We start from the raw sequence: 26,796 nt of genomic DNA, 5'->3' as shown, positions 1-26,796 counted from the left end.
TTGATTCTTTGATGGGTATTTGATTTCATGTAACTTTGTATAATGCACATTTTATATTTTAGCCAGCATACTGCGTCATGGGTACTTGTGAATTACTCTTAATGTGCATACAAAATCATTTTAGATCTACAATATTCCCCAAATATTCCCCAAATATCCCCAGTTTGCTCAGCTAGACAAGCAGTTTTATAAAGACGTGATGCTAGTCAAGAAGACAATTATACTCAAAATCAGGTTACCTTTTTTTATATAATTCCTAAAGAGTTATTCACTCTCAAGTTGTTTAAATCTGTATGATGTTCTTTCTAGAATGCAAAAGGATAATTTTTAGTCTTTCCAATAGTGAAAGTGAATGAGGACTGGTACTGTATCATAAAAGTAGTCTAGTCACAAGGACTCATGCACTATATCCAAGACTTATTAAGTCATGTGATAGATTTGTGTTAGAAACAGGGCAAATCATTCACTGATAATCTTCCTCATCACTCGCTGAATCAATCCGACTTATGAACGAATTATTCAGACTGATTCTGTGGAGTAGATCAACCGATTCATTAGATTTGTAAGTCAATTCTTTTGAGTCACATCTTTTCACTCTTATCATGTGACTTTAGTGCACAAGGACTATGGTGTGTTTTGTAATATCATCACTGACTTTTATTATATTGAAAAGAGGATATTCCTCTGTAGAAATCTAATGAAGTGAAGCCACTGGATATTCTAAAGAACTGAATACAAAGAGATCTATGATTATAATTATAATTACACTTCCTTCTGTATACATAATAAATGCCATTGGTACATGAAAACAACAACAGAAAAAACATTCAATGCAAGTGCTAAAATATTCACAGCAGATGTAGTTTGAAAAGAAGGAAGAGGATATTAGACTGACAATAAGTGTGTATATGTGTATAATTTGACCTTTGTACGATAATAGAAGGATATAAAACAGTACACAAACCTGGAGCCTTTCTCTTGAGCCAAACACTGATCTTTGATCAGCTTCACCACCCACTGAATAATAATGAAGTTTATTATGACAGTACACTACTGATATGAGATCAAAGGTGTGGACTGATGACTGATGTACCCAAGGGACGGGTCTTGATTCCCAGACTTTCCCTGGACTCTTACCGGCACTGAGAGTGATGTCATCGGCAGCAGGGAGCTGTACAGGGTGTGTCTGGCAGAGACGCCAACAACAGTACAACAACCTCTACAGGATAGAAAGAGGAAGCTCACTTCCATTATCATATTCGCTTCGGATGTTCTCCTAAAATTCCTTTAAAATCAATTGTGGAATAATAAATGAGGGTATAACAGAGGTGTAAAGAGTACCTGAAAACCATACTTTAGTAAAAGTACTGATACCTTACATCGAAAAGTTACAAGTAACCAATTCCAATACGACTTGAGTAAAAGTCTTAAAGTATTTGATTTTAACTGTACTTAAGTATTTTAATCATGCTGAATGTAGGTTCAGAGATGCACTAGTCCTCAGAGACATGCCAGTGAAAATAAGAAACTATTGATTTGTAAGATGAGAAATCAAGTTTATTTTCTTAAATCAAAATAAAACTGAACGTCGACACAACAACCTTTTAAACGTCTACAAACTCTCAAGTCTCAGTTGAGCTCAAGTGCACAGAAAGGCCATAAAGTAAACCAATATCCTTTAAAACGGTCTTGTCAATATAGTGGATGAATAAAACAATGTTAAGTAAAATTAAATAGTCAAAGTCTACTGCATGTGCTGGTTTGAGCCTCATCACCAGCTACAGTAATTTCCTCATCTAATAAATAAAACATCTGCGATCAGCAACTACCTGCTAATGCACTCACATTCACATAAAGTATCCTTGTTGACAAGTTTTGGGTGAGCAAAGGAAAAATGCGCAAGATGCTCTTCAATGCCCTTAGATGGCAATATTGCTTTTTTATAGCAGAAATAAACTGCTGCAGAAAAAGTTAGCTGCCATGAAAAATGTAATTTGTAATTGCATTACTCATCACAAATGTAGTGGAGTAAAAAATACATTTACTTGCTCAAAAATGTAATCAAGTAGATTGTAAAAGTTGCCAATCTTTGATACTCAGTACAACTACAAAGTAGCCAGAAAGATACTTAAGTACAGTAACTAATTACATTTACTCAAGTACTGTACACCGCTTTACTGTATGGGAATACTTCTTTATATATGTGTGGATTTGATAATGGCTCCAAAACCTGAGGTATGTTCCTTTTGACCATGGACTTCACATGGTATTCTGCCATCTTAAGTGAGATTCCAATCTATACATTTACCCACAATTCACTGAGCAACACCCCAGAACTTAAAGAAATTTGAATAAAATAAAGGCAATGAAAAGGAGTTTGCATGTTGCTAAGATAACATGAAAGTCTAATAAGCAAATATTGGCTAAAATAGTCAATTTTAAATACAGTAGATCAAACTATTTCATTTCAACTGTTCAGTATTGAATGAATCGTAATTGTATAATCAACATTCTTCTTGTCCACCATCTTGAATGAATTCATTCTCTGAGCTTGTTGCAGTGCTTTCCCTTGTGAGAAAGTAGCACAGTTTAGTGATAGTTTAAAAAGAGCACTTAAATTACAGAAATATTATACTTTCAAATAATATACTTAAGTGTGAAATGAATGTAATGTTTTTAGACACTTGTTATTTACAATTAAATGAAAATGTATTATAGTTTAAATTTATATAAAATGGAATTAGCTGAATTATAGAGTGCTTTTTTGACCAATTTCAGTTCTAGTATGTTCCAGTATTTGAAATATTAAAGTGTTAAAGTGTACTGTTGAAAGTACCAACAAAAATTTATAGTAAACTAAAATATACTTTAATGTAATTTCTATTGAAACTCATATGCCATATAGTATATCTAAATATATTTGTAGTTACATATTTGTAATGATGAAGTTGCAATTTAGTACAATTAAAATATATTCACTTTCAAATAGTGAAAAACACTAAAGTTAAAGATAAAATGATAGTCAAGTACTTTGTATGTGCTTTAGTGTTAGTCACATCAAATTAACTGTACTTCTTTAAATCACAAAAAAGATGATCAAAACAATGAATTCAAATGTACTTTAAAAAAACTTAATTTGACATTACAGTGTGCACAAGTGTGTTAAGAAAGTCATGAAAGTGCGCTCTCTTTAAACACACGTAAATGGCCATTTTTATCATTAATATTATAGTATCTGCAAGTACAGATTTTAAAAATATCTATTATAATATATAAATATACAGAAGAGCACATTCATTACAATTAAACACACTTCTTTTTCACAAAGGTTTCGCTTAGGCACGACTCGGGAACCAGTGTGTGTGAAAGTGTTAAAAAGAGAATGTTTACATTAATCTTCTAATATGGTGTCTCAGTTTTATTTTTGGTTATGGTTAAATTTTGAGCCAGTGGCTGTAATTATGGTTTGTAATCGTTGCCATATGTTATCAGGGAAACATTTCAGCACGTGAAAATCCTTTTTTAAATATTTATAGTAGTAGTGATGTTTTAACTAAGACCAGATGTGTCATAGATGGCTTCATTCAAATTAGGACATGTCATTTTTAAATGAATGATTTGAGTAATAATGCCTTAAACTTGCTGCACATTTCTGCAGCTGATAGTTCAAATGATGAAATGTGATTACAGCACATATGAAGCCATGACTTACTGAGAGACAGACACTTCACATTACATTAAAAGAGACACACAATTATGAGAGTCAGAGACAGCTGTAGTTAACCACATCATCCAGACGTTGTTTTGTCTACTACTGTGTCTTAGAAGATATTGTCTACCCATTCCAGCCAACTAACATGCTACTACATTCACTTTTTGCCAGACTTGCCATTGTTGTCTGAACTGAGAAAATTGACCAGTTTTAAATATGTTTTACTGTCTGTCCACAATTTGCATTATTACATTGTTTAATTTGGTCACTATTACAAATACTTTATCTATCCAAGTTTAAAGGGTTAGTTCACCCAAAATTTCAAATTCTGTCATTTATTACTCACCCTCATGTCGTTCCACACTCGTAAGACCTTCGTTCATCTTTGGAACACAAATTAAGATATTTTGGATAAAATCAGATGGCTCAGTGAGGCCTGCATCAACCAGCAATAACACTCCCTTTTTCAACGCCCAGAAAGCTACTAAAATCATATTTCAAACAGTTCATGTGACTACATTGTTTCAACCTTAATATTATAAAGCGGCTAGAATACTTTTTGTGCGCCAAAAATAACAAAATAGTGACTTTATTCAACAATATCTAGTGATGGGTGATTTCAAAACACTGTTTCGTGAAGCTTCAAAGCTTTATGAATCTTTTATTTCGATTCAGTGGTTCGGAGCACATATCAAACTGCCAAAGTCACGTGAACTATTGAAGTTTCAAAACACTTATGACGTAACGTATGACGTAAGACTCATTTACTGAAATCATGTGATTTTGGTGCTCCGAACCTCTGATTCGAAACACATGATTCGTAAAGCTTCAAAGCTTCGTGAAGCAGTGTTTTGAAATTGCCCATCGCTAGATATTGTGGAATAAAGTTGCTATTTTGTTATTTTTGGTGCACAAAAAGTATTCTCGTCACTTTATAATATTAAGGTTGAAGCACTGTAGTCACATGAACTGTTTTAAATATAACTGTCTTTTGTAGCTTATTGGGCATTGAGCAGTGTTATTGCTGGCGATGCAGGCCTGAGCCATCAGATTTTATCAAAAATATCTTAATTTGTGTTCCGAAGATGAACGGAGGTCTTACGGGTGTGGAACGACATGAGGGTGATTAATGAATGACTGAATTTACTTTTACACACACAAACACACTCCTCTGATGGTATCAACACACAGACACACACACACAGGAAGTGGAGGAAATGCCATAGAGGGTGTGTAATGCCATCCCTGCAGTGTTTTAACCCCTGTCTATTTATTGATAAGGGTGGGTGTGGAGGGGGGCTGTAGATGTAAAATTGGGAAGAAGAAAAAACACGCTGGCCAAAACATTTAAAAGTTAGAAAGTCACAAGTGTTTACAGCAATAATACAAAAAGTTGTATTGTGTCATTTGATACATTTAAAGTTACATTGAAGTATATTTTAAAGAGCACCTATTATGCCCTTTCTCAAAGTCTTGTTGTTGTTTTTCTGCTCTACTAGAACATGTTTTCCTACTTGAATGTTCATTATTTTCCTCATATTCTCCATTATTGCAGCTCCTCTCTTCCGAATCTATTAGTAACGCTTTGTTAAGTTCCTGTCTCTATGAAGCCCCTTCTTCTGAAAAGCACACTGTGCTATGATTGGTCGGCTGGAACAGTGTGCTGTGATTGGTGTTTGGGAAATGTCCCGCCCCTTACCATAACCACTAGTTTCAACACACTACTAACTAACTTAACCAGGCCCCGCCCCTTTATTCTGCCTATGAATTATTTAAATAAGGAATATTGTGAAGAAAACTCAAGACTACAATGGAGGCGTTTCAGGGAGTTCAGAAACAGTGACACTGATATAGAGAATAACTCCTGCTGGAGAGACTTTGGAGAGCTTTTTCATGCTCAAACAGCAACATTACACACTAAAGAAAGATGGAAGCATGGAGAAAAGCAGAATAGGTCCTCTATACTGTAAATTTACTATCTTGCATCTTCATCATTACAAATTTGTAATTACAAATATATTTAATTACATGACACACAAGTTACAATAGAATGACATTAAAGTATAGTTAAGTTTACCATAAAATTACATATAAAGATGTACTAAAGTCGTACTTAAGTGTGTCAAAAAACACCCTATAGTTCAGCTAATTGCAGTTAATATAAACTATAATACATTTTCATTTAATTGTAAATAACAAGAGTCAGAAACATTACATTCATTTATCACTTAAGTATATTAATTTTATTGTTTTTATTATACTGTAAGTGCTCTTTTATAATACAGTGTACTTTCTTTTTTACAAGGTTTACACCACAAAATGCACCTCTCTTGTTACAAACAAAACACATATGACACTTTTAAAAGCAAACAAAATTATCCACCAATGACTTGGTAATTATTCTTGAAACAATTATCTAGCTATTAAAATATTATTGGATCATAAAACTAAACGGAAATGCATTCAATTAAGCAAACTTTTTAAAAGCATTGAATATCAAGCTAATCAATTTATTTCAAATCTAACTATTTAACTTACTATTCTTATTTTCACATACAGTGCTTTAATGGTATAGCTACATTTTAGAAGTATGTGTGTTTCCCAGTTGAACCACTGACTTTAGTATTGTTTGAATTGTACAATAATGCGAAATAAGAACTCATTTTAAGGATAAAACATTGATTGAAATAAGACCACAAATGGGTTTTGCTTTGTTTGTGAGTTTTAAGACCCAATAATATTAGTGGCTAAATATTTATGCTATAGTTTCGAGAATTCATTTTTGTCAGTTTTGTCATTTTGCTGGCCTATATTGTAAGTACATTTAGTACATTGTTTGTTTTTACAAACTGAGGGACAAATACATATTATTTTTTGAGATAATCAACAGAATGATGCCAAAACAACACAGAACGCTGCTTTAAGATTTTGACTTAATCATGCTCGGATGGTTTTAGAAGCAGAAGCAAGACTCGAAAATGACAGCTCAAAACTCCATGTGAACTATAATTATAGCCTTATTTCATACACCTGTTAAAAAAGCTTTTTCAAGCAATTAGTTGCATAACAGCTCACTATCTTCATGGATCCACACACAAACACTCATTCATTCACACGCTGCTAATGCCACTGTAACATCTGTGTTCCACAATAAACCCTGCGTCACAGTTCAGTGCACATCACGCTGGTTACTGAAGAGTTTCTTCACGCAAAACCACTGTTTGATCACACAGGTGTTTGTGTGAGACTTTATGAAGACTAAAGAGGGTCTCCGCTGAACCTAGACATTGAGTTAATCCCTGTTTCACTGAAAGCGTAATCACTGTTATTATCTTGTCACGTTTTCAATGGAGCATAAACCCAGACAAAGGGTTTTGAGACATCCTCTCACCTTCAGAATGTGTGTTATGTAACATATGATGACCATTATGGATTCATGAGGATAAGCTTAAGTTAAACAATGGCTATTTTTAGTTGTTTCAGATAATATTACAGTCATGCTTTAAAGGGACTTTTATCTGACCCAGAAGAACTTTTATTTTCTATGGAAGCCACATGGTAAAATGGGGGTAGGGCGGCCATCTTGAAAAACACACACTGTGCTCAAAATGGTGTACTGTCTGAGTAGGTGCTACATTTGAATTTGAGTTTACGTCCTGACTGTTAAAAATAGTATGCTCTATATAGTATGAATGTAATCTGGACGTACTACATCCGCCATGTTGTCATTACCAGTGTCGGTTGAGTCGCTCCATTCATCCTCCTCTCCCGTGGCCTCATGGGATAGTAAAGTGTCCAGTGAATGTGCACTTCAGAAACTTGCCGGAAGTAGTAGGTCACAAGGACTTTTCGCCTACTGTTTTTCAAACACTATGTATTTGGTCATAATAATCGTCTGCCGTATTGTTTTTCACATACTATACAGTAGGGAAGTATTTGGTTTCGGACGCAGTTGGCATGTTGTTTGGAAGATTACTGAAGCCAGACTAAAGCAATAAGCCCAGTGAAGCCGTAATTTACAGTGAATTTAGATCAGCTAAAGGACATTGTTAGTGCCTCAAACTAAATTCACTGTAAATCACAGCTTCACAGGGCTTGCTGCCAAAATGGTTATTCCACATACCTGGTGAGGTTTCATAAAACAAACACACAGACATAAAAATGTAATGTTGTTGATAAAAATTATAATTCTTCCAGCAAGCAATGTAGCTCTTCAGAAGCAACACACTGCAGTGGTGTGTTGAGTGGATGCAGTGGTACTGTAATACTGATGTGATGCAGGAGTGTGTTTTCAGAGTAATTCACAACGGCTTTGAACGCAGCTCAACCAATCAGAATCAAGGACTGTAACTGTCTGTTTTATAAGCAATTTTCTTGGATCCACATGTCTGGATTAACCCTTTTGTGTATTACTTCAAATAAACATTTCAAGAGAAGATGACTGTCGTCCATGTGTTTATGCTGGCCAATGTTTGGACATCTCTGTGTGCTTTTTTTTTTCTTTTTCTTGAAAATTTGCTCTTCATTGACTCAGTATTTAATTAATTTGTATTAAGGGTGTTGGGAAATGTTTGATTCAGTTTGTTTCCATACACTGTCATGTGTATTGAAGAAAACTTGACTTCCAGTGTTCACAGAACATTATCAAATTCCCAAATCATGGCATATAAAAATTGTACTTGTTTTGAATGGATGGTATTGATCCCTTGTTGAAACATGGTACTACTTACCAATTTGTAACAATCTGAAAGATAGTAGAAGATGATGGTTTAAACTAATGCCCACTATAGCACCCCTTGTGGTAACAAGAGAACTGAGAATTGCAGTGTGTTATGATTTGCTTTATGACACATTTCAGAACACAATGAGGTCCCACTTTATATTATTAAGTGGCCTTAAAGGAACACTCCACTTTTTTTGAAAATAGGCTAATTTTCCAACTCCCCTAGAGTTAAACAGTTGAGTTTTACCGTTTTCGAATCCATTCAGCCGATCTCCGGTTCTGGAGGTACCACTTTTAGCATAGCTTAGCATAGTTCATTGAATCTGATTAGACCGTTAGCATTGCGCTTAAAAATGTCCAAAGAGTTTTGATATTTTTCCTATTTAAAACTTGACTCTTCTGTAGTTAAATCGTGTACTAAGACCGACGGAAAATAAAAAGTTGTGATTTTCTAGGCTTATTTGGCTAGGAACTATACTCTCATTCAGGCGTAATAATCAAGGAACTTTGCTGCCGTTCCATGGCTGCAGCAGTGCAATGATATTACGCAGCGCCCGTGAGCCCCTGCTTGCACAGGGAACGTGCCTTGCAACCATGGAGACGTTTGTGTAATATCATTGCGCCTGCTGCAGCCATGGAACGGCAGCAAAGTTCCTTAATTATTACGCTGGAATGAGAGTATAGTTCCTAGCCATATCAGCCTAGAAAATCACAACTTTTCATTTTCCGCCGGTCTTAGTACACGATTTAACTACAGAAGAGTCAAGTTTTAAATAGGAAAAATATCAAAACTCTTTAGTCATTTTTAAGCGCAATGCTAACGGTCTAATCAGATTCAATGAACTATGCTAAGCTATGCTAAAAGTGGTACCGCCAGAACCGGAGATCGGCTGAATGGATTCGAAAACGGTAAAACTCAACTGTTTAATTCTAGGGGAGTTGGAAAATTAGCCTATTTTAAAAAAAAGTGGAGTGTTCCTTTAACTACTATGTACTTACATTTAAATTAATCATTTGATACAATGCACTTGTGTACATACGTGGTTTTACATTGTACCCTTACACCTTACCCCTACCCTTAAAGGTGCCCTAGAATTAAAAATTGAATTTATATTGGCATAGTTGAATAACAAGAGTTTAGTACATGGACATGACATACATTGAGTTTCAAACTCCATTGTTTCCTCCTTCTTCTATAAATCTCATTTGTTTAAAAGACCTCAGAAGAACAGGCGAATCTCAACATAACACCGACTGTTACGTAACAGTCGGGGTGTACACCCCCAATAGTTGCATATGCCAGCTCATGTTCAAGCATTAGACAAGGGCAGGACGTCTGGATCTGTGCACAGCCTCAAATTCATTCAGAATCAAATGTAAACATCCAAATAAATACAATACTCACATAATCCAATGCATGCATGCAGTATGCATGATGAACACTTTGTAAAGATCCATTTTGAGGTTTATATTAGCTGTGTGAACTTTGTTTATGCACTGTTTAAGGCAAGCACGAGGGCTTAAATGCATTTAAAGGGGCTAAATGTATGAATCGGCACATTTCTAATTATGCCCCAAAATAGGCAGTTAAAAAAATGAATAAAAAAAAATCTATGGGGTATTTTGAGCTGAAAATGCACAGACACATTCAGGGGACACCTTAGACTTATATTACATCTTGTAAAAAAACGTTCGATGGCACCTTTAAACCTACCCATACCAGCAAAGCTTTCCCAAACCTTACCGTATTCCACCTCAATAGCAGCAAAAGTGTTTTGCAATTCAATATGAACCCAATAAGTACATTGTACTTATTTTTTGATGTAAGTACATAGTAGTTAAGGCCACTTAATATAAAGTGGGACCAATGCGGGAATATATAAATGGTTTTATATTAACAAGAAAATAAGATACAGATGCTTTATATCACATTTAAGATCAGCTGCTAAAAGCAGTTTCTTGCTTCAACAGAAAGGGAGTTTTGTTGTTGTTCTCTGGCTTTCCTCTTCCATCACATCAGAGGAAGAGACAGGCTTGACCTTGAATGATGACATCACCCCATTCAGTAGCAGCGAGGAATGAAACTGTGACTAATCATTCTCTTCCTCAGCTACTTTAACCTCTCCATTCCTTCAGATACCAGTGTTTCCTCAACGTATCTGACCTCATTCCATATTGTGTCATTTCTCATCTGTTTTCCCCATCAGCTGAAGGGGGTTTCTCCTGCTCTCTGCATCCGTCTGGAGCTTCTGAGGGGGAGATGTGTCTGTTATCCCCATCAGCACGGCTTCTGTCTGGCGCACAATGTTTCAGCGCTTACACAGTATCACAACACATCCTGTCACCAGACAATAATTCAAACACCTTTATCATAAACCCTTGTGTGGTTTCACATAAATATGACTGCCAGTATGACTGGATATTCCCATTTACACAAACATCAGCATTGGATCAACAAGTAATATTTGCTCAACCAAACATTTATCCACTAATCCACAAAATCCCAGGAAAGATGGTGGTTGATTTACTTTGTAAATTAAATAGGTCCATCTGAGCTCTTGAATAGGTGAAAAAGAATAATTGTTCCCTCAAATAATTGTAATGAGAACCTACTTTTATATCAAAGATCATGTCAAATAATTAGTGCATAGTTTAATTAATATTCACAACCCACAGATTCACCACCAAGGGTGATTTTCCCAAAAGCATTGTTAGCTAACTAAAAATAAAGCAAAACAACAGAGAACAAAAATGGTGAAATAGCCCTCAGATGTTCATTATAGTATAATCTAACTTTAATTCAATCTCTAACCGATTAATTAATTAGCAGATGCTATTACTCCATGCATGACATCATTAACGACAGTTCTATATTGCTGAATCAACATGGTTCAAATGGCAGATGTGCAACAAAGTTGCTACGGATTTGGGAATTAGCCATTACTAGTTAATTTCTCCAACAATGCATTGTAGTTAAAGGGATAGTTCACCCAAAAATGAAAATTTGATGTTTATCTGCTTACCCCCAGCGCATCCAAGATGTAGGTGACTTTGTTTCTCCAGTAGAACACAAATGATGATTTTTAACTCCAACCGTTGCTGTCTGTCATTCAAATAATGCGAGTGAATGGGAACTTCTACTATAAGAGTAAATAAAACTTGCTTAGACAAATCCAAAATTAAACCCTGCGGCTCGTGATGACACATTGATGTCCTAAGACACGAAACAATCGGTTTGTGCGATAAACCAAACAGTATTTATATAATTTTTTACTTCTAAAACACCACTATGTCCAACTGCGTTCAGCACTCGTTAGTGAGGTCTGATCGCGCTCTGACAATGACAGTGATGTCTAGCACTCATTGAAGTATAAGTGCGAGACATCACTGCTCTTTTATTTACTCTTATAGTAGAAGTTCCCATCCACTCGCATTGTTTGACTGACAGACGGCAACGGTTGGAGTTAAAAATCATCATTTGTGCTCTACTGAAGAAACAAAGTCACCTACATCTTGGATGCGCTGGGGGTAAGCAGATAAACATCAAATTTTCATTTTTGGGTGAACTATCCCTTTAAGCAGTGAGTTACTGTATTTGTTGTACAGGAAACACACCCCAACACGCCTGTGAACTGCTGAACTGTCTGTCTGAACTCCTGAAACTAAATAGAAATACAATAGTATGGCTCCAAAACAGCAGTAAAATGTTACCATTTCCAAAACACACATAGTATCAGGGTACCTGTTCAAAGAACTATGAAAATTCCACAGTACACAGCCCCAAAAAAGTATTTTTTGTTTCTTTTCTCTCATAACAGAAAGTGTACAAGGGGTCTGTGTCTCCCTTCAGTTGGTTAAAGTGTGCTGTACAATTGAATAGAGTTTCAAATACCTCTCCCTCCCTCCAAGCTTCTCTCTTTCACTGATCTGTGCATCCTCACCAGGTTTTGTGCTGGTAATCTCTAATATATCCAGTATCAGTTACTCGTGACCTCCAGCGAGCAGGAAGAAATGTGATCACGTTCAGCTTTGGTTTGTGAAATATCTCTCACTCTTCAGTTAATGCTGGGTCAGTGTGAAACTGTGAAACGACATTTGATAAGGTCTGACTTACCTGAAAAAGACCCATTATCGTCACGCACACATTTTATATGAAGCTAATTATAATGACTGCAGACTCAAACTTTAAACCAAATCCTAAAACATATCTTTAAAAGGTATTATTTTGGTGTATTTATGAATCACTGAAGACATGAACAAAATTAATTTAGCAAGATTTAACATTTGATTCAAGTATAAAAGCATAACACAATATAGGTGAGTTAATTTTTTCCTTACACGTGCACACACACACACACACACACACACACACACACACACACACACACACACACACACACACACACACACACACACACACACACACACACACATCTCTAAAAACTTCCACCATTTATCATCATTCTCTCCTCTCCATTTTGCCCTGCAGCCGTGTGTGTGTCAGAATCCCCCGATGATAGAACTAGATCTTTTTAAACTGGGCGAGTGCGTCACACACACTCAGGGACAGGTTGTCCCACAGCCCGCCCCAGATTAGACCCGAGCTGCCGGCAGCGCTAAAGTTAGCACTGTAATTAGCACACAGTCTAATTAGCCCAGAGACATGCAGAGCACACACACACACACACACACTTGATGACAGTGATGGGGAGGCAGCAGGAGTCAGTGATACACCAACTCCTTGTGTTTCATAACAGCATCATTTTTACTTTTGTGATATTGCTTACATGTATTATATATGATATTAAAATATTGTCAACCACTACTTATTTTAAAATGACAACATGTTTAGTAGGTCAATGATGTGACATTCATTTCTTTTGTCCAGATTAATTAATTGGTAACACTTTACAGTACGATTCCATTTAGTAACATTAGTTAACTACATTAGTTAACATGAACCAACAATGATACTTCTAAAATACTCTTAAAACACTCTTAATCTTATTTAATGTTGATTTCAACATATACTGGTAGATTAAAAAAAAAAAAAAAAAAGTTGTATATGTTAATATTATTTAATGGACCTGACCTAACTTGAATTAACAATGAACAGCTATTTATTATTATTATTATTATTATTATTATTAACTAATGTTAACAAAGATGAATAAATACTGTAATCAAAGTATTGCTCAGCGTTAATGATAGTGAATGCATTAACTAATGGGACCTTCTTGTAAAGTGTTAAAATAATTTAAATGATTTGACTTGAATGCTCCTCCTCTATTACAAGCATGTTTTTAATTTCTGCAAAAATGTAAAGTGCCCGATTCTGATTTTTCAGATATTACCTTTCATGTAGTGGGTTTGTGAATGTAAAATGTCCTCAAAGTTTCAAGGATCAAAGTGCAGATAAATGGTCTTATTGTCTTCCAAAAGAAAGAAGCAAATAGACCCTTTTCACTTTCCAGAGAAAAAGGTAACACTTTAGATTACGCAACATAGACACATAGACACATTCAGAAGAACAAAAGATGTTAAATTTGCCATCAGTCCCTCAGCCTTTGTATTAGACGCAGCAGTATTAATTTGTTTGTTTTTTTGTTTTGCTTTTTTGTAATTTACTGCCAAGGTACTTGTGACGAGCAGGGCGGGCGAGAGCCGTGAGGGAACTGCGCGAGGCCGGTGACGCGAGTGATAATGAGCGTCACCTGCGAGGCGTGCCGGCATCGAGTCTCTCACGGAGGAGCTCCGGAGGCATAAAAGGAGGAGCGACTACAATGAAAGACGAGAGAGGACCAGGCCTGGACTTTATTTTATGTTTTATTATGTTTGTGTGGCCGGCAGAAGTCCGTGAGGGTCTGCCGGCATTACTTTCGTTTTGTTCTTTGTTTATTTTATATTAAAGTTTTGTTGAATGTTCGCCGGTTCCCGCCTCCTTCTTCCCACATCTACTGACCGTGTTACAGTACTATAACACACAGTATAGTGTTATAAATGTATATTAAACTTTTCAAAAAATGAAAATATGTCAAACTTTTCCCTGATGGAGGGATCGAGATGTTGTGTTGATGTATTGACACTTTAGGGGTCGTATTTGGGAGCCCCAAACACCTCTGATACTTTGAGAAAAGACCAACGAGAATTGGGAACGGAGGTTACAATAGCGTTCATTATCTGTCAGTCACTTCGGTGTTCACTGTCGAATATGAATAGACGTTCACTATCTGACAGTCACTTCACTACTGAAGTGATAATCCTACTGCGTGTCAGTTAACAGGTTCACTCTCAACATCATAACATACCCAAGAAGTTAGCAGTTTAGGTCATACCTATCAGAGCGTCACAATTTTGTTTATATAAATGAGGAAAAACCTAAGATAACGATAGTAAACTAAGTGCCGCAAGGATCTATGTTAGGCCCTTTGCTATTTTCAATATACATGCTGCCACTTGGCAATATTATACAAAAACATGGAATTAGTTTCCACTGCTATGCCGATGATACTCAGTTATATATTTCAACAGAACCAAATGAAATCTCTAAATTATCCAATCTGACAGAATGTGTTAAAGAAGTAAAACATTGGATGACTAGTAATTTTCTTCTATTAAATTCAGATAAGACTGAAGTATTACTTATTGAGTCAAAAACCTGTACACAGAATCTTTCAGACTACAATCTGCATTTAGAAGGATGTACTGTTACTCCATCCTCAACAGTTAAAGACCTGGGTGTTATATTAGACAGCAGCTTGTCCTTTGAAAATCATATTTCATATGTTACAAAAACAGCCTTCTTCCACCTCAGAAACATTGCTAAGATACAGAATATGTTATCTATTTTTGATGCATAAAAGTTAGATTACTGTAATGCATTATTAGCTGGTTGTCCTGCTTCCTCAATAAATAAGCTACAATTAGTACAAAATGCAGCTGCTAGAGTTCTTACCAGGTCAAGAAAATATGATCATATATCACCAATTTTATCATCTCTACACTGGTTACCCATTAAGTTCCATATCAATTATAAAGTATTGCTAATGACCTTTAAGGCTCTAAATGGTGTAGCTCCTTTGTACTTAACCGATCTTCTATTACCCTACAATCCTTCATGCTCTTTAAGATCACAAAACTCTGGATTTCTGGTTGTACCTAGGATATCTAAGTCCACTAAAGGAGGGAGAGCATTTTCACATTTGGCTCCGAAACTCTGGAATAGCCTTCCTGATAATGCTAGGGGCTCAGACTCACTCACCAAGTTTAAATCTAGTTTAAAGACGCATCTATTTAGCCAAGCATTCACATAATGCATCTCATACCAGATCAGTTGCACATGACTATCTTTGCTTAATGTTATGAACAGCAGCTACGCTAATTATTCTCAATTTGCTTTTCTGTTTTACCTCGGGACACCGAGGTGACTAGAGAGGACATCAGCTTCAGTTTGGATACAGCCTCTTAAGAAGACCTCAGATGACCAACACTTATGAAGAGACGGCACCAACTCCTGCGAGGACTTCAGAAGACGCAATCATCTGGATCAACATGCACATTGCCCAATTTCTATATCCTAATTATTTTTAATGTAACTCATTTTTCCAGGAGCTCATTGCTTCTACCTTCAGTTAAACTGCTAACAGTAATTGTAAATTAATTGCCTACATTTTTATTTGCTAACTGCATTCTTTAAATTGTAATGTTGACATGCATTCTCTGTAAAGCTGCTTTGAAGTTATATGTATCGTGAAAAGCGCTATACAAATAAATGTGAATTGAATTGAACCTGAAAAGGCCATACTTCAGGAGTACTGGGGGTACGAATTTGACTACCGCAGGGTAATGGAGGGTAAACCATGTCCATGGCTGCCAGCCTGGAGAACCCACCTGGCCAAGAAAAAGTGCACATTATCACCTCAGGGAGGGGAAAGGCATTGTGTACAAAGTGTACACCTGGCCAACTGCCCAAAGCTTACCTGTTACAACACAAGGGATGAAACTAACTCAACCCAGAGATTGTAAAATCTTGCGAAGGTATTAGATGTCGCCCAGCCCGCTGCTCTGCAGATGTCTGTTAGTGAGGTACTGTTGGCTAAAGCACAGGAAGAGGCAACACTCCTCGTGGAGAGTGCTCACAATCCTAAGGGTCATGGCACACCTTGTGCCTAGTATGCCAAGGCAATAGCATCCATGATCCAGTGGGCCATCATCTGTTTGGAGATAGCCTTCCCTTTCTGCTGTCCCCCAAAACAGACAAAGAGCTGCTCAGAGTATGTAAAGCTCTCAATGTGGTCCAAATAAATACACAGGGCCTATACTGGACACAGCAACAATAAGGCTGGATCTGCCTCGTCTGCAGGCAGTGCTTGCAAGTTCACCACTTGATCCCTAAAAGGGGTAGTGAGAACTTTGGGCTCGTAGCCCGGCTGGGGTCTCAGGATCACATGAGATTATGCCGGATCGAACTCAAGGCATGTTTCGCTGACAGAAAATTCCTGCAAGTCAGGAGCGCCATCTTCAAGGAGAGGGCACTTAAATCTACTGACTCCATGGGCTCAAAAGGAGCTCTCTGTAGGCCCAGCAAGACTATAGAGAAGTCCCACAAGGGAATAAGGTGTGGCATAGAAAGATTTAAACTCCTTGCACCTCTGAGGAAACTAATGATCAGGTCATATTTCCCTAGAGACTTGTCGTCCACTGCATTGTGATGTGCCAACCTCACCAATAAAGGAATCCAAAGGAATCACCAATTCCTTACCTGAACTTCTCCTGCAGGAAGGAAAGCACTGTCTCGACTCTGCATCTTTATGGAGGAAGAACACCAATTAGTAGACTCCACTTCAAAGCATAGGCCTGCCTGGTAGAGGGGGCTCTAGCCTGAGTGACAGAGTCCCACACCGCTTGTGATAACCCACTCAAGTCTTCCACGTCCCATCCAGGGGCCAGAGGTGGAGATTCCAGAGGTCTGTGTGCGGGTGCTAGATTGAGCCCCGTCCCTGAGAAAGGAGGTCCTTCCTCTGGGATTCGCCAGGCTGTTGCAAGGAGCATGAGGTCTGAGAACCAATTCTGGGTAGGCCAATACTATGCAACCAGCAGGACCTGTTCTTCATCCTCCCTGACTTTGCACAATGTCAGCCTGACTTGGACGACAACATGCCTGGACACTTGATTTAGGGCAGTAGTTCACAAACTGGGGTACATGAGTTGACAGAAGGGGTATTCAAACAAAATCCTGATTCTTGCTGTCCATTAAAACCGAGGCTGTATTTCTGACAGGCAAAATGCAGTAAAATGGTCAAATACATGACATTCAATCAAATTACCTCATCTTAGCGGTCAAAACTGACTGTATCCACACATGCAGCGTGCATATTTTTGCTATGGTCATATGGTCCATTCTGAACTGCTTGAAACGAGTCGTCAGTAATTCCAGTCTTACTTCCTGCACGAACCCATGTAGGTTTGTAATAAAATTTCATAATGCCTGCCTATGGGCTGCTGGTGAACAATGTATACTTTGACCAGCCCTCAAACACTATAGTTGTAGCTGAGGCCTGGAAGTTTGGTTTGTACCATTGATATGTCGAGAAGACGCTGTGAATCCACTTTGCATGCGGATGAAGACTCGCACTGGAATTGATGCGGTAAAAATGACAATTTTCAAAACCACATGACACCAATACAAATAGTACAATTCTTGAAACATTATTTTATACTAGATTGTCTTGGACACTCTTATTATTATCAGTATTAATGTTGAATACATTTTCATTAACAGAATTCAGTACTCATAGACAAAGATCCAAAACCATATATGAATTATATCAGCCATATCCCATCCTGTTGTCCTGTACTGACCTCTCCAACTTGTCACTCTTCCTGTCCCTCATACATGCCATACTCTCATTTTCAAACCTAATATTATAGATGTTTTAATCAAACTGATGCTTGAGTTCAAGTATCTTTCTCTCTCTACGGAAACTAAAATGTCCATGTTCCCACATGCTCTCTCAATGGTGTCACTCAGCCAAAGCATATCCAACAGATGAAGGGAAATGGAGAACGGACGAATCTCAAAACAAGAGCCCCGGGAAATGTGTGCGATGGTAATCAAGACCACAGCCAAAGAATGCAAAGTGAAAAAAATCTAACAATTACGACTCTGTTGGTCAGTAGGAAACTGACTCAGGTGCAATCAGCCCTCATTCACACATTAAATAGAGCTCTTTGTGGGTTCACACACACACTCTCGTGCAGTATCTCTCAGCATCAGAGTATCAAGTGAATGAATGCACCTCACACATTCTCTCTGAATCATTTCAGGTTACATATAAAAGAACACAATGAGGCATCAGGTAACACAGCGTTCACTAATATGCAAAAACACACTTGACTGGCCTACAATAAGCATGCACACTTCTTTCAAATACTCTGAACAAGACTGTGGAGTCTCTTTTCTCATTCCCCGCGATAGTAGCTCATGCCTCGTTTTTCCATGCACACATACCTGGTTGTGAATAGATGTGGCAGTAACAGATGGAGCTCCATAAATCACAGCAACAAAGAAGAGTGTGTGGCCTATAAAGCGAGCAGCAGTGTGGGGAGGAGCAGAGGAGAGTCCCTGGTCTGGTCTCCAGATCACCCAGGAGGCCACAGGCCTCTAGAAGAACCATAGATCACACAAGATAACTTTTTCTGTGTCCTCATGGTTGAGGCTAGATTAGGTGAGAATGATTGCTTCAGACATCATTTGTGTCTGTATAATAGTGTGCACAAATATGTCTGCACATTTGTGTTTGTGCAAATATGTATGCAAATGTGATGGTAAAAATCTGTGCATAGGTTTATGTGTGTAGGTCATGGGGTCAGATGGTTATAGATTGATTATTTCCAAACAATTATCTGCAGATGATTGCTAAATTAAACTGTTTGATTTTGCATTGAACACTCGAGACAGGTTCTGCCCTGCTCTCAAAAGGTTTGCATAGTTTTGCACTGTGAATGCATTCAAATGTACTGTAGATAGCCAACGTTACAAAATTGAATTTATTCAATTTTTATGGAAAGTACAGTTCAAAGTTCTAACCAGCTGTGATGAGTGACAGGACATTTTGTTGGTTGCTTGATTTATATTTCTGTGGCTTTGTGATGGGTGGCCCCACCCAAATTAAATCTCATTGGTCCAAAATCCTGCCCCATTTAACCATATATAAATATCATTATGTGTTTTCATTTACTCTGATTGTGACATCACACAGCATTTTTGCTTTCAGCGTAGACAAATTTGTTGCCACAACCTTGTTACATTGCGCCAGGTTAAGAATTTACTTTTATTATTTGTTTCTTTTAGGCATTATGTTTTAGGGTTTTGCTTGACTTATGCCGCTTTTCCATCAAAATTACCCGGAACAATTTGTCCCAGGAGCTTTTTCCCCCAGACCCGTTGCTGTCTGCGTTTCCATTGAGATCTAAAGTACGGTGAAGATTAAGTCCGGTGACGTAGGACTGCGCAAAACTTTCCAGTCCCAGCTGGATTTTGTCCTTCGAACCTTGTCGTTGGCCCATCTGTCATATTTTTAAAACTCCATTGTTGATTCAAATAGTAAACAACTCTTACTGCATGCACCGCAACAGACTTCAAAAATGGTTGAAATAAAATGCTGCGTGGAGTGAACCAATCAAAATGCTGCGTGAACTCAACCAATCAGCATTTTCAGCATCCAAGTCCCACCCCCAAAAGTTCCGTAACTTTGGAAAAGTACTATCTAGCGAGCAGGTACTTTCTGAGGGAGAATTTTTTACCTGGAACTTCATTTAAACCCTGGTTCCTGCAGGCGAAACACACCGAGTACCACCCCAAAGTCTTTGGTTCTTGGGGAAAGTTCTTTTGGTGAAAACGTGGCTTTAGAGATGCTTTAAAAAAAATTGAAAATTGAAAATAAAATAAATAATTTTACTTAATTTTCTTATTTCTTCCAAAAAGTAATCTGTAATTTCCGATGCTAATGTCAGTGTGATGTTCACTTCTGATCTGATCATGGTTGTATAAGCTGCTCTCCATTAGCCAGAGGGACTTTCCAACCTCAGCACAAGCGTTTCCTTTCTCTCGTCACAGTTTGCTGTGGTGTAGAGTCCGGTCATCTCCAGCGTGACCCGACCACAGTACTCAGCACAGAAACATGCTCTCTTCAGGGCAAGTTGGTTCCTCCTTGAGCCCAGATTTAGAGTCAGAGTTTCAGGCTGGACTCACACAATGCCGGCTTTCACCATCTGACTTCACGCATGACCGCAACATCTCAATGACGCCTTCGGCAGGATAATCTACAACCTCGCACACACACACAGACGTCTGATGGAACGACATTCACACACATTCATGCAAACACAGCAGTGGCATTCAAATGAATCAATATAAAGAACTGCAGTGCTGCATATGGCATTGGCTCACTGCTGCCCCCTTCTGGCTCTTGGTGGAACGATTTATCAAACGTCTATGATAAACAAAGTTGCCTGTTTTGTTGGGTAATTTTGCGGCATCAATGGTTTTACTGTCAATACTTTTTTTTTTTTTTTAGAAAATATATACTTTAAATGTGTAATATTAGTGATGAAGGAAGGACCAAAGTAATATCTAGAGATCAGAATATTAAGAGTCTTGAGAATGGACTCTTTAGTTTGAACCACCAAGCAACCACACAGAACACCCAGCAACTGCAAATCAAGAAGAAAACTTTTAACCAGAGAGACTCGCACTGAATCTACATGTGCAGAACTTCACAGTACCAACATTTTTGACCAAGTTCAAATCCAATACTGCAAAATTTCACCCCAAATCAGTGTGAAAAAAGCAAAAGACTCTGCAGATTTCGTCTGATTGGCTACATTTCGGTCAGTATATATGCAGCGACAACAATACTTCACCCAGGGGCTGTTTTTGCCATGGTTTCATTCTCGTCTCATTGACATAAACGTCTAGACGCTATCTATACTGCATTTGTACATTCCTGAGGGAAATAACACAGTCCCCATCAACAATACACGTATTTGTGTCCAAACAGACATGAAAGAGCGCAGGGCTGCTGTTTCTAATCAGAATAATGACAGCAACAGACGTGTTTGATCAGATGCCAGAGAATAATGTGTCTGAGGCTCAATGGATATTGATATGTATGGATTATTGTAGTTATCATCTGTGCCCTGATGTGTATGAAATGTAAAAGCTCCAACCTCAAACTGAGAAAACTCTGAGATATTTTTGATTTTACAGCTTGAACCAGTGACCTCGCTTTCATTCACTGCTGTAATCATGTGTTTGGTGTCTAATGGGCTGATGTGATACAGCTGTGATCTGCGCTCATGGCCTTTAGCATGTAAACAGATTTGAGCTGATAAATTAAACCCATATGACGAAGAGGAGCCATCTAGTGGTGATTACAATATTTGCTTTAACCTAATAACAATTTTTGTGCAAAGCTTGATATCCCTAGAGGTTTATTTTCTGGTTATTTTTGCATGTCGGTGTGCTTCCATTCACAGATTTTGTACCAATGTATTTAGTGCTGTCTGTGTTTAATAGAGTAAAGTGTGGATAGAGAAAGGGTGGATTTAAAGCACATTATGAAAGCAGAAAACATGATTTGGAAACATTCCAGTGCAGGTCACGTCTTTGAAGAATCACAAGATTCCTTGATCTTCTAAGAGTAAATAGTTCACTGTGCTATGAAAACAACTGCAACTTTCTTAAAATGTCCTCCTCAGGGAAAAATGTTTCCAAAATGTTCTGAGGTCAGACACATGAATACATAAATATTACATAATACTCACTAAGGTAATAAAGGTAATAAAGAGGAAGCAGGATAGATAATTATTCCTAAACACCAGGATAAATGTGAAATGCTGTTTCAGACTGTGTGTAGCACCTACAGCTCTGCAGATCTGTCATTTCAGTCTGATCACAATAATTTGACTCATATTTCAGCAAAGTGCCCCTATTATGCTATTGTCTCCTACAATAGATTTACACGCATCACCTCTTTTCTCACAGTGTCTGAAAACAGTTTGTTCAAAGATCCGGGCAGACCCGAAAAATGTTGCGAAACGTTTTTTAAACAAACGGTGGTGCGTTGAACACACTGTTCTGATGACGCAAGAGTTGTAACTATGGCAGCTCAGAAGGCCATTCTTTGCATTCTTTTTGAAGAATTTTCGGAGCCTGATGAAATCGGTATTAATACGTGTTTAATACTGCAAAATACGCTCGATGTTACAGTCACTGCCCTTGCCGTCCAGAATAAAAGAGAACATCAAGTAAGAAAGCACTTAATTACCATTGTGTATGAAATTTGGTATATAAATAAGCTTGCCTTGCAATGAAGCTAAAAATGTAAACAACTACATCATCATGTTGATATGCTATATTTTTACTATGAAACTCTGACGACAAACATGTCTTCTAATATCTTCAATTGTTGCATATACCGAGCTGCAGCAGACACATTTGTAAACGACTTTACTTGGACCCATTGTGCAAGCTGTCTCTTTAATATCGTGTGGTTTATATACACAGCAACATCTCCAGAGTTAAATCAACTCTGCTCAGAGTACATTTGGTCCCTCTCTATATAGTGTTAAAGTAACACTGAAGCAGATTTATAGTTAATGAGATAATTAAGAGATTAATTAAGTTATGATTGTGCATTAGTGATGAACACCTGCTGTTAACAAGCAGAATCACTGAAGAAATAAGAAACACAAGAACTACAACTGACTTCAGTCACAGCCATAATAATTGCTTAATTATCTCATCAACAAGTCCCAACCAAACAGAGCTGATAACAGCTGACAGATCTGATAGATCCGTTTCTGTCTGTCTGAAGCAGACACATCCATCAGTCACACACTGATAACATCTCTGCAGTGCTGAAGTCTCAGAAGAATTACAGTGTCACATGCAAAGCAGAGAACAGTTAAAAACATCTGCACGGTTTTATTCTGTAGGGCTAATATTGCACAATTTCAACACTTAATTGTGCCTCGGTACAAAGTTAGCAATCTTGTGTAATAAAAATGGCTTAAAAATATTTCATACATATCAATTCAGTACAAGCATGAAAAATATACAGAATAAAAATGTATAAAAGTTTTAAAATCTCACATAAATAACATTACAGACTAAGTTTCTTTAAGAATAAATAAGAGAGCTAATATTAGTAGATGTAGTGTTAAAACACACCAGCAGGAGCTCTACAAAATCAAAAATGTATTTAAAATATGACATTCATTTCATACGCAGCACATCTGGAAGTCTTTTGATGATTACTCTGCTGAGATCTAGTGTGCACTGACCAGGGAGGCAATATAGACCCAAACGGAGAGCACGTTACCGGGGTACGGGTGCACGTGGACCGCCAGGGCAAACTCTACGTTTGCCGCTTCGACCTTATGAACCCCTGTGCTGTGAACGGCTTCAATGATTGGCCGAATCTCTGAGAAAGGAAGGTGAAGGGGAAACCCAGATATCTGAAACAGAACAATTAACATCTATGATTAAACTGACTGATTAATTAGCTGACATTAGGGCAGTATGTCAGGCTATATGTAATGCAGGGTGTTTCAGATAGACAGGAAACATTTATTTAAACAAACAAAAAGTAACTAGGGTATAAAGACGCTGGATAATGAGAGGCTTCAGGAACAGGTGTGTGTAATCAATCACTTTGGCAACAAACAAGGACAACTATAGAAACAAAGTACACCATGAACTAAACAGAAGATGTGAACACTGGGAACGATAAGAACAGAAAGTACACTTCAAAACACAAAACCAGGGAACGTGTACAGTGTAACTTCTAGCAGAACACTCACCCTATATTCTCCCAGAAGGCTCTGCAGCTCGAGGCGATGTTCCTCGGCCACCTCTCGTCCTCTGCTCAGCTCTAATTTTGGCAGGAACTGTCGTAGCGTAGAGATGCAGTAGCGGTTCCAGCGCGTGGGGTGACGTGGACGCCAATCCATGATCTTCTCCCTCAAAACCTTCTCTATCCTACATCACAGGAGCACAAAGGTGGATAAAAAAGTCCACGCAACCCTGTTAAAACAGCTGATTTATCTGATGAAAAAAATAAAAGACAAACCATAGCAGAAATTCTGCACATTTAAAGGGGACCTATTATGCAAAATTCACTTTTGCATGGTGTTTGGCTATAAATCTGTGTGGGCAGTGTGTGTACAAAACCACCCTATAATGATAAAAATCCAACCACAACTTTTTTTTTAATCCCCATAAATCATAAGCAGTGTCTCAGAACAAGCCATTTCCAGATCCCTGGCAGTGTGACGTCACATTAGCCACAGGCCCCGCCCACAAATGTTGACAGACACTGCCATTTTAACATAGAACCGCCCTGAGCGAGTTCACAGCGAGTTGTACAGTCCACCATTGCTGCACTGAAGAGAATGTCTCCCAAGCGTTTTAGGTGTTCTGTAGCTGGATGGATTAATCCACATAGCTTTCTCCATTTACTCCTGAAATCTAAGCCACTGAAGACGAGGTGGATTAACTTTGTTTTCCAAGAAAATGCTCCCTCTATTCTACCAAAATTCATTTATGTCTGCGTGAATCATTTCACACCGGACTGCTTTGTGAACAAATATCAATACAAAGGGACGATACAAAACAGAGGTTGTGCTAAAAATGTGTTACTCAAGGATATACAAGTACAAACTGTTCGTGATCCAGCTTACAGTCTCCAGAGTGATATTGAATATGGAAGTAATGAAGGTGAGAGCAATTTATTACAGTTCATTGGAGTTGATTTTAGGATATAAAGTTTACCGGTTTATTAAAGGAACACTCCAATTTTTTTGTAAATAGGCTCATTTTCCAACTCCCCTAGAGTTAAACAGTTGAGTTTTACCGTTTTCTAATTCATTCAGCCGATTTCCGGGTCTGTCGGTACCACTTTTAGCATAGCTTAGCATAGTTCATTGAATCTGATGAGACCAATAGCATCTTGCTCAAAAATGACAATGATATTACGCAGCGCCTGTGACCCCCTGCTTGCACAAGGAGCATGCCTTGCAACCATGGAGACATTTGTGAGAGGTGCTGCGTAATATCATTGCACTGCTGCACCCATGGTACGGCATCAAAGTTCCTTGATTATTACGCCGGAATGAGAGTATAGTTCCTAGCCATATCGGCCTAGAAAATCGCAACTTTTTATTTTCTGTCGGTCTTAGTACACGATGTAACTACAGAAGAGTCAAGTTTTAAATAGGAAAAATATTGAAACTCTTTGGACATTTTTGAGCGAGATGCTATTGATCTCATCAGATTCAATGAACTATGCTAAGCTATGCTAAAAGTGGTACCGTCAGACCCGGAGATCGGCTGAATGGATTCAAAAATGGTAAAACTCAAGTGTTGAACTCTAGGGGAGTTGGAAAATTAACCTATTTTCAAAAAAAGTGGAGTGTTCCTTTAAGGACCACCCAAAAAGGCATAAGGTCTTTATATATTTGTTTACTTTTAGTTATAACGAGTGTTTCTGTGTTCTTCGCAATGTATGTTGATGATAATACAAGGGAAAGAGAGAGTTTATGGATAATATTTTAATGCACACTTGCACTGTGTTTTATTAAGCTCTTACAGAGATTTTCTAGAGTTAAAACGGACACTTCATCTTTTGTGTGTAGTACAATAAATGTCAAAGCTCATCAGTAAAGTTTTGGAAATCATTTGGATGGTACAACGGGCTTGTACTAATATAGTGGATAAAAACAAGAAGACATTATAATATATATAACCGCAATTAAACTAAACTATACCTGTTCTATTTCCATGTAGCATATATTTGCAGTTTCTGACATTATAGTACATCCTGACTGAATCCTGACACCGGAGAATCAGCTCTTGAAGCTCCACCCTCTAAGGCTGAGCACAGCAGCTTATGTGCATTTAAAGGGCACACGCTGAAACGGCGCGTTTTTGCTCAACCCCAAAAAGTGTCAATTTTAATATGCTTTAAAAAATTATCTGTGGGGTACTTTGACCTAAAACTTCACATACACACTCTGGGGACATCAGAGACTTATTTTACATCTTGTAAATAATAGGTCCCCTTTAATGTAAAAATTACAATCTATGCAATGCTACTGACAAAAGTGACACATTTCAGAGAAAAAAGGTAAAAATAAAAAACTTCAAATGAACTGGTGCGTGTCTGATAAACAAGACCACTAACCTGTCTTGTAACTCCACGGCAGCGGCTCTGTCCATGCGTTTGTACACTAGTGCCTCCGGCTGAAAAACATTACTCAGAATCAGTTCTGACAAAACAATGTGAGCCTGTTAAAC

The 26,796-nt window shown here is 37.7% G+C and overlaps 1 protein-coding gene across 3 annotated transcripts in view; it reads right to left on the bottom strand.

The window, feature by feature from the left end:
* Window positions 1-22,527: 22,527 nt before the first annotated feature.
* Window positions 22,528-26,796, bottom strand: part of cc2d2a (coiled-coil and C2 domain containing 2A) — a 41,640-nt gene continuing 37,371 nt past the window's right edge. For all 3 annotated transcript variants that reach the window (XM_067370832.1, XM_067370835.1, XM_067370833.1), the window contains 3 exons: window positions 26,684-26,742; window positions 24,303-24,480; window positions 22,528-23,957 (listed from right to left, as the gene is read on the bottom strand). In XM_067370832.1, the coding sequence (XP_067226933.1) occupies window positions 23,769-23,957; window positions 24,303-24,480; window positions 26,684-26,742 (426 nt within the window). In that variant the 3' untranslated portion in view covers window positions 22,528-23,768. The remainder of the gene's footprint in view (window positions 23,958-24,302; window positions 24,481-26,683; window positions 26,743-26,796) is intronic.

The sequence above is a fragment of the Chanodichthys erythropterus genome, chromosome 20 (genome assembly GCF_024489055.1).
Source record: "Chanodichthys erythropterus isolate Z2021 chromosome 20, ASM2448905v1, whole genome shotgun sequence".
NCBI classification, from domain to species: domain Eukaryota; kingdom Metazoa; phylum Chordata; class Actinopteri; order Cypriniformes; family Xenocyprididae; genus Chanodichthys; species Chanodichthys erythropterus.
The sequence above is the reverse complement of the archived record's forward strand: the minus strand, read 5'-3'. Positions and strand labels throughout refer to the sequence as shown.